Raw genomic sequence first — 17,317 nt, 5'->3', positions numbered from 1 at the left:
ACATGAATACACTTATACGTTTATGGTACATGTTGCAGTGTTTATTTGGCATTCTTCATACAGATGTAATTACAACACTTTTTCAAGTAGTTTGAAAAAACAAACATAACAAAAGACACTTCATCATCTTTTGATTTTTTTTTAATAACGTTGCCATACACATGAAATTTTAAAAACTTAAGAACTCAGTAACACAAAGATAAGAAAACATTAATTGTATATTTATCTTTTTTTTTCTCTATGACATGGTTGTGTGAACTGTTGCCTAAAAGAAGAACATCCAAATAACTTTCAAAAGGCCCGGTGGCAGATCAAGAAGCAGAGTTAAATCCTTTGATTTTGTGACTTCCATCGATAAATGCTGAAATATGTTGCGTTTAGAGTTGATTTTATGCTTTCCTTTAAAATACCTAAAATGATTTTGTAAACTCGCCACTTGACATACCCGTGTGAGGTAAATCCTGGTGGACCAGCAAACCAGGGCCCGTCTTCTTCTAACTCGTCACAGACAGTGTGATATTTTGGCATTGAATATCCTCAGAGTGCATCCTCATTCATTACAACATTGTCTCACATCACTCACAACAGTAGAGACTCACTCAGATGCTTAGAGATGAGAGCATGAACATCTCTATGTTATGTCCGCTGTGATGGCATGAAGATAAGCTTCTTTTTTGACATCTGAACAGATGACAGGTATTTTTCATGTAAATACATATAAGAAAAAAAAAACGTTTAGGAGTTTACAGAAAAAGCAATACTTTAAATGAACCTTGAATTATATAATGCAAAAGGAGGAGATCCAAAACAACATTTGAACATGCAAAAAGACAAAGTTGGCTGCAATATATATACATTTCAATACATTTTCAAGGGATCATTACCTCCAGAGACTGACGTAGTGTTGGTCATAAACTCTCTGATCACCAAGTGTTTTTGTTGAACTCATTTTTATTTCTTGGATTTGTCGTGTTGGAATCCGTGTTGGATTTACGTACATGTCAGCCTGCCGTTTCTCAATAAAAAACAAAACAAACAAAACAACCAAAATCTAGATCCAAGCAATGTGTAATAGCTGTTTTCACCATATTCAGTCAGTCAAACTCATATTCAAAACACAAGGGAAAATCACTTTGGGGAGTTTTTAAAAAGATATAAGACGAATGTTTGTGATGCTCGTAAGACTCGTTTCATAGGTGCCCTAAATTCATACAGAATAACAAGGCAGTTGTCAAAAAGAAGGCGGTTTCTGGTGAACGACATTTACAGAGGTTTGTGTTTAGGAAATATCAGACTAAAGCATTCTGATGTCTAGTGAGGTATTAGTCCGTTCTCATGTAACTGTGGCTTCTTCTTTTTTCAGTCTTCTCTAACTACAGCAACAGTGAGCCCTGTGAATGACTTTAAATGCATTGTTCTATTGATGGTCAGGCAGTCACAAGAGTCCATTCATCTCCTTCTCTCTGCTTTGCGTACTAATTACTCTATTTAAAAATCATCTGAGGATGATGTGATAGACTTTGGTGAGTTTTCCTTGGTTTTTATTTTGTCTCTGTTCCTTTTGAGCAGTTCCTCGGCTTCCTCCTCACGTGTTGAGGTAAGAGAGCAGTGAATTCAGAATTCTCCTTTCAACAACGAGGCCCTTACTGTATTCAGTTCACAGCGCAACCACAGCTTTCTGATGCTTTAGACGGTTCAATTAGAGTCATTATAATCATGACTGTAACGTTATCTGTTGTGTGATAAAAAGGTCACTCTATCACAAATGGTGAGTCATGAAAAATGAGCCCAGTGTGGGAAAAATTAGTACGCTGACTTTCAGTGGCAGGGACAGTTTTGTCCTCTAGATGTATTTGTAGCAGGGTGCTTCTGCCCTCTACACGAAACTGCGGCGTCTTTAGTCACTATGGCATGTGGGTGGTGATGTGACTGGCTGTGGTGGCCATATCGGAGCCCAGCATGAAGAGCTGGTCTCTGGCCTGAGACCTGGCACCAGAACGAATGTGGCTGGCAACAAGACAGATCCAGTCTGGCACTGGCTCCTCTCTCTTCTCTGGAGGCCCATGTGGAGACAGAGGGCTCGTTTCATGAGGGGGCAATAGAGCGGTTACAGTAGAGTACGTATGATGGCCAGCTGGCACTGCAGCTTGATAACCACACAGATGGATAGAGATGAGTCAGGAGGTTTCCTGTGGGTCGTTGTCGTCATTAATCCCAGACGGAGACCTCGTCCGTCAGGGGTGGCTACTGTCCTGGGACATACGGCCAGCTGATAGAGCTTCCGGAGAGCTGCATGTCACGGATCAGTGTCTCGATGGGTGTCTTTCCTACCAGGCGCATGAAAAAGAGCTGGGAGATGAGGTTGGCGGGAACGGCACGCAGAGCAGGTAGGCGCAGGAGCAGGCGCCCGAAGCGCTGAGGTTGACTCGGGTACTGCATCCTCTCGTACTCTGTCAGAGCCACCTGAGCCTTCTCCTGCAGAGACTCCACGTGGACTGGGTCTGTTAGACCACAGGCGTCTGAGAGGGAGGGAGGAGGAGGCAGTTATTTAATAGTGTGGGCAGGTTACATAAAGAGTCGTGATGAGCCGAGAGGAAGGTTGTAATCGCAGCAACTAATGTGATAAAATGCCCCTGTGGGGGAACACATGCAGATATAGTGCCTCATCACATGTATCTAATAAGAAAAAGAACTAATTTAAACCCTGAAAAACAACTTAAAAGTATCAGAAGAACTTGGTCATTTAGCTTAAAAAACATTTGAGAGCTTTTAGAGTTGGCACTCACAATAAGCGATTTTCTTTGAGGTAGCCACTTATACAAGACTTCACTCAAAAAATGCACAGTGCTGCATGATTACCATTAACAGCACTAATTCTACAGCACATAAAACATTACTGCATTTTCATTAGTAAGCCAGAAGATGGTGCCATAGTAGGTAAAGTCCCAGCCTTCACTGCAGAACTCAGGTTACTCTCAGCCAAATGTTGACATTTTCCAGTTTAAGTTTCATCAGTTACTTTTACTGTTGTTGTTGTTGTTGTTGTTCTGTGATGCACTTTTAGATATTACTTTTGTGTTCAATTCCTATTCATGTTTATCTATGATAGGGACACCTCAACTATTTTTCACCTGAGGATCAGTTTACTGGTCCCACTCAGCCTGTGAAAACAGTTGAATAATGCCTTCTGCAGCTCTGGAAGAGCTTACGTTTGGAGACTACAAAACAGAAAGCCTGTGTTAAACACTGGAGGTGTGAAGTTTGAAAGATGTGGATGCTGACCATGCATGGAGGATCTCTATGTTTTGCGTTACAACAGAAGCAGATAAAGCAATCACCTGGTGAGAACAGTGCGATGGCCTTGAGACAGCTGTACTCGGCCGAGTCCACTTGCAGCCTGGTCAGCTTGTCCACCTGGTCCTGGAACACCCTCACCTGGTCCATGAAGGACACCACGCGCTCGGCAGACATGGGCGAGGAGTGGAAGCCAGCCGCAGCCAACAAAGGAGCCATGTGAAGCGGCAGAGCCGACTGGGCTGCATTGAGGATGAACAGCTCACTCCAGCTTAGCCTCAGCAGGGCCACCTGTGGATTTGTTAGCATGTTAATCAGATACCCCTGCACTGTTATCATCCATTTTTAATGTTCACTGCATTCATTTGATATTCATATTTGAAGTAAATACAATTCTCCCCTCTTTATATGAAATCAAATCTACTCACCTGGTCTGAAACAGGCAGCTCAGGGAAATAAGGGATGTTTCTTGCCCACTCCACAGTACTGAAGAGTAACCGGGCAGCCAGTTCACAGATATTATCAATGCCCATGGCGTTATCTGGACCAGCCTGTTGGTTGTACTGGTGTCCATATCGACTGCTGGGGTAAGGCTCGGCTCTCAGCAGTTGAGAAATGAGCTCTGACACCGGCTGACCTCCGTTGTTGTTGTTGTTATAAAACTCACCACCTCCAAGGCCGCTGGCGCCACCTATGGGCGTGATGGAGGGGCTGAGGCTCGGCTGAGGTGGGATGCGACCGCGTTGAACTGCTGTAGTTTGGTTGGGGTACAAAGGGGAGGAGAAGGGAGGTGAGGAGAGGAAATGAAGTAGAGAAGATGAGGAGAGGAGAGGAGAGAATTGTGAAGGACAAGGAGGAGGGGAAGGAGGGGATTTGGTGACGGAAATAGAGAGGAAGAAAAGTTATAACTGAGTTCATCCAGCGGTGCATGTCAGATTATCAGCAGACAGGTTTGTCTGGATTAGGAAACTATTATTCAAGATTAAAAGAAGGCACAATTGAGCCCAGGCTGATTCCTCAACAACAGCATGAAAGTGAGGAGAAATATTCTTATGCCCGTCAGGCTAGATGACGGTCATCTGCAAAAATAAAACAAAGACTTTGAGGCAAGAATTTACTTTCCATTAAAATTTGAAAACCTCTGTAATATTAATTCTGAGGGGGGATTACAACATGCTGTTGCAGTAACCACAGTATAACTTCATCTTTATATACACAGAAGACTACTTCTGTATTCAAAACCACCCTATGAGACTACGAACATCACTTAGCATAAAGAAAGTACCATAGTCATGACACAAAGCGTTAAAGCCTACACTGAGAAAGCAGAGCTGCCTGCTGTATAGAGACTTATTCATTTGGGGATACAAATACATGTGGTAAGCATCTGTCCTGCTTAAGTGTCCTTGAACAAGACACTGAATCCAGACAGAGGAATAATGCTTTGTTGCTGACCCTGACCTCTGACCTCCCTGTGGAGATGGTCAGGTGAAGGGAATTTCTCTATAGGGAGCCATAATGTGTCTCATTAGCATGGTTTACGATCTGTGAGTGTGAGGGAAAAAACAACTGGGAAGGTAAAAAACATTTTCTATCTGTGTCTATGTGCACTGTATTTATTCGTTATTCATCTCTATGTGTATCTATCGGCAGGATATTGAATGATGCGTCGCTTGAGTTAGACCACTTGACGTGAAATCACCATATTGGATTCTTCGTGATGGAGCCAACAAGTCAGAGGGTTTTCTGCTTCAGCTTCAGCCGAAGGCTTAAGGCTCTGGGACGCAGGTGTCTTAGCACTGTATCCCTCTCAGTCACTCTTACACAGGCACTAGATTAAGCCACTTAGTACATGGCATTGAGCTGACACGCATGGCTAGCTTCGCCATGATAGGGCCCAGACACCCATGTGTGGCATTTTCTCTGCTCTTTAGAGCTCATGGAGCAAAGAAGGTAAGATAATGACCAAGGCAAATTTAACTATGGTTGATTTTTTTTCTTTTCTAAGAGCAGCTGATGGGAGTAATGAAAATACTCTCTGAGGCTTTTCACTGAACTACATGTCAATTAATTTCTTTTCTTTTTTTTCCATATCAGCTTTTCAACTGCAGTATTGCCAACACTGCACATGTGCAATCCCTGTGTGTCCCTCAGTGTCTCTCACCCTTTCCAAAGGATCAGAATGGTCGAAGGATTCATGGATCAGCATAGACAGATACCTTCTTTGCGCATGCCAACACGGAAACACTTCTTCAGGCGACAGTACTGGCACTGATTCCTGTGGTGCTGGTCAATCTGACACTCTCTGTTTGACCTGAGAAAATGAGCAATGATGATGGGACTATAGATCATTTGTGATTTATGAAAGAAATCCTAGCCACAAACGTTTAGTTTTAAGTAATCATTCCACACAACAGTCTTATTCACTGCAGGTGTCAGGCTGTAGGCTATCATCTGCTTCCACCTCATCAAGTGTTTTTCTGGTTTTGATTCAGTTTTCAGTGAGGGGATTGAAACTTTCCAAACCATTTGATAAATGGGCGAATGAAATGTGAAAAACTAAAACTGATACACTGATGAACATGACTTGACACAAAGTGTCTACAGCCTGACACGGACACCAATAAAATGATAATCCAATTCACTTAATCAACAGAAAAATAGTTGGCAACTATTTTGATACTTAATTGGTTGTTTCATTTTTCAAGCAAAAATGTCATAGATAGATAGATGACTTTTTTGTATTTGAAATTTCATACACTAAATGATTAATCAGTTGACTTTAAAAATAATCACTAGATTAATTCATAATGAAGATAATCATTAGTTGCAGCAGCCATAAGACTGCAATTATGGAAGTAGTGTGTGGTGAGTCATTCAGTTAGCTCCATTGGAAAAAAAAATTACATACTAAATATGACATGTTATCTCTCTATTGGCTAATGAATGACAACAGAGGTATAGGTGCATCTCTAAAAACTGGATGTGGATAGGTTTAGATTATAGAGTCATCTACAGGGCTGCAACTCTTTTTAATAACGAAAAATATCCATCACAGTTTCATGGAGCTGAATGTTACATATTCAGTTTACTTGTTTTATATGACTGAGCCCAAAATGCAAAGATACAAGACACAAGACAAAGAAAAGCAGAAAATCCTCACACTTGAGAAGCTGAAACCAGAGAATGTTTAGTATTTTTTGCTTGAAAAATTATTATCAAAATGGTTGGTGAATAATTTTTGGCGATTAGATTATTGATTAATCGACTAATTGCTGTAGCTTTTCAGAAAATCATCTGGCATCAGTTTGTTCTGTAACGTTACAATGCATTACAACCCTCATATCGGCTATTATCATTATCTATTTATCATCTATCAATCCATAACCGTGTGTCGCTGCACCTTACAAAGCAACACGGTCCGTTTTCAGCAGGGTGTTTATAATTCTCAGGCTATCGACATTCAAAATACATTACCCACAATGCCCCACTCACCTGCAAGTGTAGCTGAGGTTGCGTCTTACGCTCCTCTTGAAAAAGCTCTTGCAGCCTTCGCAGGTGAACACGCCGTAATGTTTCCCGCTGGACTTGTCCCCGCACACCACGCAGTCCACCACGCACGCCTTGTCGTCGTCTCCGGCTTCCATGTCGCTGCCCCCCGCCTGTGGAGAGCCGTCCTCCTCTTCCCCCCTCAGGTAGCCCTTGTCCCCCAACCCGTTGGTGCCCCCATTGGGATCTCCCCAGCCCCCACTCACCATGGCCATCGCTTGGTTACCGAACCACCGCAGAGGAAAATGGGACGAGCAGCCAAGATTTCTGGTTGCTGTCAAGGTAACATAAATATCAAAAGTCCCGAATGTGTGTTTCCCTTCACCGGGAGAGAATCAGTGTTTTCTGCTTGTCTGTGCTCTCATTTGTTTATGAAGTCTAGTGATTATTTTAGAGCATATAACCGATGGGGGGGAAATACTGTCCTCAGGCTGAACAAGCAGATGTCAATGAGAAAAAAAATAGGCTAAAGCATTGAGGAGGAGGGTGTTTGGCAGAAAAAAACAAGAGCATTTCAGTCTCCTCCCACTCCACTATGACCTGGAAACAGTCTTCACTGTGGCAACTTTTAGTTCTGCATGCTTGTGGATTTCAATGCCCTCCTCCCCTTCCCTTTCTTTTTCTTCTCCTTCTTCTTCCCTAATCTAACTCGTTGCTACCGTGTGTTGTGTTTTGTCCTTTTCTTTGGACCAATTCCTGAGATGGTTGAAGAGAAGCCTGTTCCGACGCTGCCCGGTCGAACGGTTTCATCCGAGGAACCTTTCACAGGAAACAATGAGTCAAACATATAGTACACATTACCCCCCAACAAAAGAGAGCAAAACACATTTACAAGCAAATGACACAAGGTGAAAACCTTCTACCGCACAGCTCCACACACTCTCGCACCCCCAGCTCTACAGTCTCTGTAGCAACAGTAATGGCTGAAAAAGGACCTCAGTGTAGCTCGCCTTAGCACATGCCTGGAGAGGCTTTGACCACCCCTCTTAAAGTACCCCTCACACTGAATTTGTTGTTGCTCACACCAATTACTCCTCATGTCAGGCAGCTGTCTAGCTACATGTTCACCTCTTAATCCTTTTCGAAATGTTGAGCTTACCTCAGAATGAACATTAATGTTCTGCGTCTACGGCGTCCCTTGCTGGCAAATAAATCCTTCTCTCGCTCTAGATCTTCCTTCCATCCAGCGAGGCTGACAGCGCAGACACAGCTCTCCTAATTCTGCTGTAATCCCCTCAGCGTCAGCAGCAGCATTGTGACCCACAATGAAGACATTCCAGATCAAGGAAATCAACTTGACGTCTACGCAGCAACAACAACAACAACATCACTTTCATGTACTCTTGGGCTTCTTCAAGGCACCGCCAGCTGCGGCGGTGGCGGCGGCAGCAGCAGCAGCAGCAGCAGACGAGGCTACGTGGACCGCCCGTGCTCACTTCCAAAATACACAACACAAGTAGATCCTCACCACAAGGAAGTGCTCTCTCTTCCCTGCTTGTTGTAGCACGAGTGCTCGGCTCAGACAATATCCTCTGTGCCGCTTCCTTTCAGACACACACACTCAAAAAAAAAAAAAAAAAAAAAAATCAAGAAAGCAGGAGAGAGCGTCCGCCTGTTCAGCCCTCCATAGTTCCCGTGGTTCCTCTCCAGGCACTCATGCGGGCTTCTCCCTCCAGCCTTTTGTCAGTGCTTGCCCACCAAGAACTAATGACTTGCGGCCTAGCCCTGTGTGCTGCTTCTCGTCCGTGTGTGTGTGTGTGTGTGTGTGTGTGTGTGTGAAGCCTTTCCCTATGGCTCAGGCGAACAGGAGGTGGGGGTGGAAGGGATGGGTGCTCCTCTTCCCCCCCTCTCTCTCTCTCTCTCTCTCTCTCTCTCTCTCTCTCTCTCTCTTTCGTACCAGCGTCAGAGTCCACAAATCAAATTATGATTCAAGAAAATGGCCCGAGCTGGAGACAGGCTGGATTTTTCAGCGTTTGCTTCTCCTTTTTTTCCCTCTCCTCGTCCCTCTTTCCTCCTGTCTGTCTGTTTTCCTCCAACCTATTTGTGTGTTTGAGCGAGAGGGAGAGATCAAGCAAAGCAAGGGAGAGGGAGAGAGAGAGTGTGTGCAGAGGGGGAGGGGGCAGTCTGTGTGTGTGTGTGTGTGTGTGTGTATGTAGGTGTGTGTGTGTGTGTGTGCGTGCGCTTCCAGGGATTTGACACTGCTATTCAAGCCCTGCGGTTACCATGGTGCCGGCTGCCTTATATGGCCATTGGAGTCAAAGAGCAAAGAGAGTGGGCTGTGCAGGGCAGCATGCACACACACACACACTCACACACACACACAAACAAACACACACATGCACAGGAAGAATGTGGAGGATCTTTCTCCTCGGAGATGCAGAGAGCATGACCCCAAGGCCTCAAAAACCACCCCGACAATACCAGATTACCCCGAAGCCCTGCAACAAATACAAGCGAGCAGATCTCCTGCCCACCCTTTGTCTTTTAGAAAGCAATCGAATGTTGCATCTCAAAGTTTTTACATTGCAGCTCACAAAGCATCATTTCACTCCCTCTTGGATAAAAACACTTTGATCCAGCATACGTGCGAGCAGCCTGCTTCAGAGCAGCTTATCGTGCTGGAAATAAAGGTTACCATTTTGTGGTCATTGCTCATTTCTCAAAGGGCCTCTGTCTCAGCGCTTTGTGGAGCACACAGTGATTTGTGTTCGAGGTTACCCCAAGAGGTCAAACTGACTTTCACACCCCTTCCACGCTAAAAAGCCCAGGGTCAAATGCAGATAAAGGAGAGAAGAGGGCGCACAACAATGCCGGATAAGAGCTTTAAGAGATAAGTGACGAATCTGCTTGTAAATGTGCAGCTCTTTGGGGTTGGGGGTTGCAGCTGCTGATATGGAGAGATGAAAGAGAGATGTCGCTGCCTTCAGAGATTCACTACATGCAACTTGTTGTCTTATCTAGAAAACATTTGCAGAGATTTTAAAGGCATTCTTTTCCCCCACAGACACTTTTATGGCATTCCTAAATCTAAACCCAGCTTTGCTCCCTGGAGAGCAGAATGTGTGTGTGTGTGTGTGTGTGACAGAGAAGCATTGTCCTGGCCATTGTGTAGCTAATGGGTCATCAGAGGGGTGTGTGTGTGTGTGTGAGAGAGAGAGAGAGAGAGAGAGTGTGTGTTAATGTGAATGAAAGTCCCTTTAATTAGGCCGCTGTGCCTGCTTATTGTCACTTCTTGTGTTGGGAAAGATTAGGCTTGTCAAATAAAGGGGGCTTGTAAAGAACTGTGTGGGGCTGTGTGTGTGTAAGAAGATGAGATCTCCAACAGGGCCGCTGATCAATAGTCGTATACCTTGAAAAACAGTACATTCGAGTAAATTTGTTCTATTTATTGTTGCTGTCGGAAAAAAGTGGCACACTTAAATTAGAGCTTCAAAGTAACATTTCAGAGGCTTTTTAGGTAGATTTTTTTTAAATCAATTTGAGCATTTGTTAGTTTATTTTCAGTAATATTTGAAGACATTGCTAAATTCTAGCACAGTTAGTGATGTCTGAAAACTATGTATCAAAAGCAATTACACTGTCAGAGAGCTGCATTCACACTTAAATTCATTATATTCAAATCTAGGCTTATCTAATCATGTCTTAGTTTATCTCTTTCAGTGTTTCTGTAGATTTCATTCAGCTTAAGCTCATCAAACTTCATCAGTTTGCCAACAGTTTGTCGTCTTAACATGACGGTGGCACATTCCTGAGCTTTCTGTCTTGCAAGAATATTTACAAGCGCAAAACTAGAACAAACTGCTAGAATATAAACAATTAGTAAGATTTCTGAAATAACATTTGACAGACTGAATATTTCACAGGGGGTGGGCGATAAACTTTAGATTCAAAGAGATGCTGTGAATGTCTGTCATTTCCACTTCAGTGTGTGTTGAGAGATACCACTGGGGGTGGGAGTGACATGACCTTTGACAGTCAGGAGTCTGGTTGCTCAGAGTGAGGAATGCAGAAATGCAAGACTGCAAAAGATGCCTGCCAAGCTGCCAACCTGACAAATATACAGTATGTTATGGACATAGATATAGAAACAGCAAACTCTGAAGCACAGCAGTCTAATAGCAACTTACAATTCAGAGACAGTTGGGTTATATACATGGCAAAAACTAAAAATAACTGAACTTGTGGGCTTTTTATGGTGTATCAGCTATATTAAGACTAAAATGGGTGGTCTATGAAAAACATTCTCTGGGCCATTTTTTTGTTTTGTTTTTTTAAATCTTAGCTGCAGTACCACAGTTGTCCACTAGAAGAAATTGTCAAGGTAGCTGACCATGTCACTTACAATTCTGAAATCTCTGATTTCTCAAAGGAATCGTCAGAACCTTAAGTTTATGACACATCTGAAATCCAAATAAAACTGCGTTATTCCCTAGTGACCTATCTAGGTTGCCTATAACTTGAGAGGTTTATTTTGCACTGTGCGCTTCATATAAATGTATGTATATGAAATGCTGAAACGACCTATGTATCATCGGAACGGTATGATTGACGACTGAGGGCAAAAAGATGATTGTTATGGCTTAATTGTATTAATTTGAGGAGGATTAATTCAATTTGTGGGAATCTTTGAATTAAAATATAGCTACTAGCCGCTAATACCCATCCTGACTGACTGGGCCAGCCACATGAATATGTAACTTCAGTTCCAACTGCTAGAATACTTTTTTAATTTTAAGACTTTTAATTTTAATGACCAATCAAAATCCTCATAAGGCCTTGGTGGTTTCTTTTACTGCAGCTATTTAAAGTCACTATCTGTTTCTGGTTTCCCAGGGTTACACACACACCTGTTGGGTCTTCATCGCCACCAGCAGTGAGCGTAAATAAATAAACAGTTTTATACCACAGCAGGTAAACAAGTATTTGTATGCACTGCCATATTTGTCCATGTCTTTTCCAGGAGGTTTGACATTATTGTTAGTAATACCACCCTCTTTGGTGTTTTCTTGATGATAATCTTCTTTTGTACCTTGTGTTTTTGATGCTAACAGATTGTGACTGGAGCAACACCAACATTGTGATGTATCCAGAACATGCAGCTTAGCATGACAAGCTAAGAAGCAGCTTAGCCTGTCATTGTCCAAACTATTTGTGTGTGTTCAGCTGTGTGTTTCTTGCTTTATTGGGGCGAAAGATCTCCAAATTTGTTGTGTAATCAGAGGAACATAATTAACAAGTCATGGTTGTAATTTGAACCTTTGAGGCTGAGCATGCCTGATTGGGATCATGTGAGTTACTGTTCTGTCTTCTGATGGTAAGTGGAGGAATCTCTGTCTTTGTCTTTCTTTCTTTCTTTCTGTCCTTCAATTTCCTTGACAATCGCTCATCCAATTGAATTCAGACATAATGTGTATATTGTTGAGGACTCAAGGAAGCAATTCAGCTGTGAATGTTTTTAGATGAGCGGTTCATGAGAAACGTGAGATGTACGACAACCGCACGTCACAAAGATGGCTGCACCTGCTCAGAGAATAGATCCCTCAGAGAAAGCAACTACAAGAGTTTAAGAGCATGTTGATTTATTTTAACGGTCATTTTTGAGGCTGTAATGTGTCGTAATGTTGAACTGTTATGGGAGATGATCCTAATATTTTGTCAACCTTAATTTATACAGATGGGATTGACATGATATTAGGAACAGGGGCAGCGTCTACAAATCATACCCTTCTTCGTGGGTTGGCTGGACGAGCGTCATGAAGGGAATGATGATGTGGATGGCCCTGAAGTGCAGTGTGTGCAAATCTTGCCCATTTTTTTTTTCTTTTTTTTTGGTTGCGTCATCCAGCCATGGCCAGTTGAGCGTTATTAGGTGCATCTTGCCAAATGGAGAGCTCATCCTTGGGATATTTTTGAGTTAGACTGTAGTTTTGTTTAGATGGTTGTAGTTGTCTGTAGTAGACTGTAGTTATGTGTAGAGGATGGTCTCTGTAGTGGACCGTACCTGATATAGTATAGTATTACTCTGTTCGGTTCTGAGGTCTGCATACAAGTTTTGAGAGTTCTAGCATGCCATATCACAATTTTCTTCTTTTTGACAGCTTTTGTTGTCGTTTTTTTTAGTTTCTTTTGTGTAAATAAAAGTGGGAGGAGCTATTCCAACTGCTCCTGCTTCCAGTGATAAAAGTCCTATTCATCATCCCACAGACAGTGTTATATGACTGGCAGTTGAGGCTCTTGTATGGTATGGATCTACTGTCTTACAGAGAGTAGAGATAACACATATACGTCATTTATGTCATATTTAATTCACAATTTATTCGCTGTTAGTAATTTGTGTGACCATATAAATATATTTTTGCATCAGTCCACCTTCCAGATTAGAAGGACTTCTTGGTTTCACTCAGGAAAGAAATCCAGATAAACCAGTAAATCTGATTCTTGGAACACGAAAAATTCAAATAACATTACATTTTAGTGCCTCTGTTTTGTGACATTGTATGTCAGCCTTTTTTTTAGAACTTGTAAGCCTGTTCAGAAACCCTACCAGTCAAATTCAAAGTGATCCTAAGTTTTCTTTGCCTTTAAGTCAGGCTTTTAAAGTTAAGATTACAAGGTGGGCCATTAAGCCCCACCCTTTGGCATTTTTGTGCAGGCCCAAACACAGCTCACTCAGCTATTGATTCAGTTAACATTTCAACCATTTAAGTCAACCTTTAAGGTCTGTTACAGAGGGCCATCCCATAACAAATACAAACGCCCGCCACCCCCACCACTACTGCCACCGGCATATCCAAATGTCTAAAGTTAGGCCAATCCTCTCCCTGAGGCATCCCCAGCAACCACCGTAATTCAATCTCAGGGTGTTAGCGGTGTGCTCTCAACCGCATCAGCATATGGAAAGTAGGTCTTTACTTAAAGTAATCATGAGGCGTCTGCAACCTTCTTGCGGGAACTGCGTTTTCATCACGCTCTGATGGCCGTTAAATGTTTAGACTTGCAGTGACAGCTTCACCCTGAGACCAGAGTGACCTGTGACCTTTGAGGAATGGACAAGCCTGGAAACAAAAACAGGGGCCTTTTGTGCGGGTCAAAGGGAAAACATCTGCTGGGCTGGAGACACAGAGAGAAGAGGGGGGATTAACTCTTGGGTATCCATCATTTGGTCTTTCAGCCACCTCTGATGAGAGGCACCTGATGGTAACATTCAGAAAGCCACTGTACATCACATCATTATGACCCAAATCCTCCTTATTTCACCCATTAATGTCCCAACTGCCTTCTTGGCTCAGCGGAAAAAAATTGATTCAAGAAAAAAAAAAAAAGCAGATAAATACAATATGCGGGGGAATTTCTTTGATATGAACGCTGCTGTGTCTCTTATCACATCACCACAGGAGCCACTGGTCACAGCTAGTCTTTCATTTTTAAATTAAATTTGAGCCTGAATAAATGATCTGAGAGGATTGCACATCACAGCGCCTGTTGAGAAAATTCATTTGAACAATTCTGGCTTTGATATCATCGTGCATTGTCATGATAAATGAGTGAATGAGTGTTTTTTACCCCCCACTGAAGCAGTACAGTATCATTTAAATTCAGCCGGTGGGATGTTGCCCACTCAGTGGCTACAGCATAGACAACAAAAGAAAGCATTTCCACTCTCTTTCTCCGCTGAATTCCTCATGCAGTTATTTAGCACTGTATTGTTTATTTGTCTCTGTTCAGTCTGGTGGTCAACTAAGGTATTTACCACTTCCCCTCTGCCCCCTCTGTATCTCTCAGTAGCAGAGACCTGTTTTTCAGGCCAGCCATCTGATATAGCACGAGGCTGTGATATGGGTAACCAGATCCTTCTGTGCAAGTTACCAATTAGCCAAGCATCTCTAGAGGGAAACCTCAAGGTGTGATTCTTTGTGTTATTTAGGTTTCACCATAAGGAAGATCTGCTTGTTGTTTCTGATTTGTAAGGGAAGGTAAAACAATATGGTGGGTTGTAGGAGTGAGAAGTGTTGGAGAAAGAAAGAGAACACAGACACTGGATTGTTTTCCCATTTGTTTGCTATTTGTTTACTTATTTAGAAGCTAAAATAGCAAAATTGTAATTTTTATACTTTAATTATTAAATTTATGTGAGACAAGAGTTATGTTAAAAGCACTATCATATCTGTGATCTGAAGCTAATATGAAGCTGTAGCCTGGAGATCGTTAGCTTAGTTTAGCATAAAAACAGGAAACAGCTCATTTGGCTCTGATGACCAGACGTAGTAATAGTTTGGCAGAAAATCCACCATAAATCTATAATTTACACTTTGTTTTCAGATTGGTTTAAACAAACAACATATAACATGTTAATTTGGGAGCTTTAAAGATGCTGTTAATTGGAATGTTATTGCTGGACAGACCCAGACTGGCTCTTATATCCTCTTCTTCCAGTCTATGTGGTCAGCTAAGCTAATGTGTTTCTGTCTGCAGTGGTACTGAAACTGTCATCAAACTCATGACATGAAAGCGAAAAAGTGTATTTCCCATTTTGTTGAACTGTTGAGAAATAGAATTTACTCTTTGCTTAGCATTCGTTAACCTTTGCCTGCAACTTTTAGGCTCAATAGTAGAAAGTATGAAGTGTTATATTTTTGGTAAAAAAAAAAAGTGTAGTAGTGTGTAGTGTGTAAAAGTGTAGTGAAGCTGTGTTCAAATCAGCCACAATAAATTCACATTTCACACAGATCATAGCTTAGTTTTCATTTTTTATACTTGCAGGATAGTGGTTAGTTTAACGATTCAGGAGCATAGACAGTATAGGAGACAGTCCATCAAATATTGAATACAGATATTCAGATCTAAATAGTAAATTCCATTAATAAGTAAAATACAACATTCGAAGATGATGTATCCTGTACAACTGTTTATCTTGTCCCCCCGTGTACTTCTGCATTTTCAAATTTGCTTTTACTTAAGGATCATTTACTTCTGAAATCGTGTAGCTAAATCATGTATGTTCATCCATTAGACTGATCAATAGACAGTCTTCAGCTGCTGTAGCATTATTTGCCCACTAAGTGGCAGTGTGATCCATGACATTTACTCTGTGTGCGTGCGTGTGTGTGTGTGTGTGTGTGTGTCTTGAATATTGCATTTCAACTGTTCTCCTACTTTGGCACCAGTCCAAATAAAACAGAGAGGCTATGTCATTACTTTGCATACACCTATCTTGTTTCAGATAACAAAATTGCTGACGAGTTGCGTGTAAACATGAGTTTTACAGTTACCGGGTTACAATTGTATTTAAAAGTGTTTAAGTGTATTTAAACACCAATTTTTATTGGTATTATTAGTCTAAATGCATTACATTCTGTATGAGCCTATTGCCTTAGCTGTATTAGCTGCTTTTAGATTAGTTTACTTTTTTAGTGCCAAGTTGAAACTTGCAATTTAAACAATATCTTTAATTACACTTAAGTTGTAAGAACAAAATGTGCATATTTATGTAGTTCTCAGTAAAATTGTAATGAATTAAGAAAAAAGTTGTTTGTAGGTAAGTCCATTATTCCACCAAAGCTTATGTGCAAATGAGAGTTTTAGAATTAAAATTACATGTTCACTCGTACTGGCAATTTAAAGCAGTATGATTCTGCATTTTAAACCAACACCAGCTGATCTCAGTGAAGCCTCCGTGGATGTTTTGTGGGTATGTTATATTCAGATTCAAGAAACATGAAAACAATGGAGTGGTGTGTGAGGTTCACTTGAGTGACTTTGCTGTCAGGTCCTGTTTTCAAGAAAAAAAAAAAAATTACAAACACTTTGCAGTACCTTCTTTTTGGTCACTTCATAGCCCACAGTCCATTTAAAAGAAAATCGACTGGTAAATGATGTTTTATGGTCTTGCTAAAGCACTTAAATTCACTTAAATTGTGATCATTTTACATTTCATTCCATTAGAAGAGTTCATCTTAAACACTGCCATGTTCTACTGACACAGGCCTTAGTGAAATAGTTTTGTCAAGGACATAGTTCATGCTCAACACCAGTGTTCCAGTTTCAGACTCCCTCAGCTGACAGGAAACCATCCCTGTAAACACTCTTCAGTTTTCTTTGTATCTAAGAGATCATTTCATATCTTAAACATTGCCAACACAATAGAGCTCTGTTCCCTCCCTCACTGCCTGACCCGTTGAGGGTGTAATCAGTGACACCCAGAGCCCCCTCTAAAAACTGTACATTCTGTTAAAACTGTGTAACCTCAGCTACTGCAGCAGATGCTGCACACCTACAGCAGCTGGCGGTGTGTGGGAGTAGTGCAGCTCTGGCTTGTTTTCCCATGAGGTGCTCTGAAATTAGGCTGTTTCACACCCACACTGGCAGCTTCTGATATCAGTTTTTGAGTTGAGAGATAAACAGAATTTCTGTAGTTTGGAAACATTTGGTTTAGATAAACAGTTTTCAATGGAGATAATGTACTCTCTATCTAAAA

At 41.7% G+C, this 17,317-nt stretch overlaps 1 protein-coding gene across 2 annotated transcripts; it reads right to left on the bottom strand.

Annotated features, from left to right (window-relative positions):
• Positions 1–125: 125 nt before the first annotated feature.
• nr2f6a (nuclear receptor subfamily 2, group F, member 6a) lies at positions 126–8,868 on the bottom strand. 2 transcript variants are annotated; one of them, XM_041055397.1, is made up of 6 exons: positions 7,943–8,868; positions 6,790–7,602; positions 5,514–5,608; positions 3,723–4,045; positions 3,339–3,585; positions 126–2,519 (listed from the first exon to the last, which is right to left on the bottom strand). In XM_041055397.1, the coding sequence occupies exons 2-6, from the start codon at positions 7,056–7,058 to the stop codon at positions 2,245–2,247; spliced, it is 1,209 nt and encodes a 402-aa protein (XP_040911331.1). In that variant the 5' UTR covers positions 7,059–7,602; positions 7,943–8,868; the 3' UTR covers positions 126–2,244. The 2 variants fall into 2 exon arrangements, with proteins under 2 accessions (XP_040911331.1, XP_040911332.1); XM_041055398.1 differs by having other exon boundaries at positions 3,723–4,042.
• Positions 8,869–17,317: the final 8,449 nt, after the last annotated feature.

This window comes from Toxotes jaculatrix, chromosome 14, assembly GCF_017976425.1.
Source record: "Toxotes jaculatrix isolate fToxJac2 chromosome 14, fToxJac2.pri, whole genome shotgun sequence".
NCBI lineage: Eukaryota > Metazoa > Chordata > Actinopteri > Toxotidae > Toxotes > Toxotes jaculatrix.
This window is presented reverse-complemented; position numbering and strand designations above follow the sequence as displayed.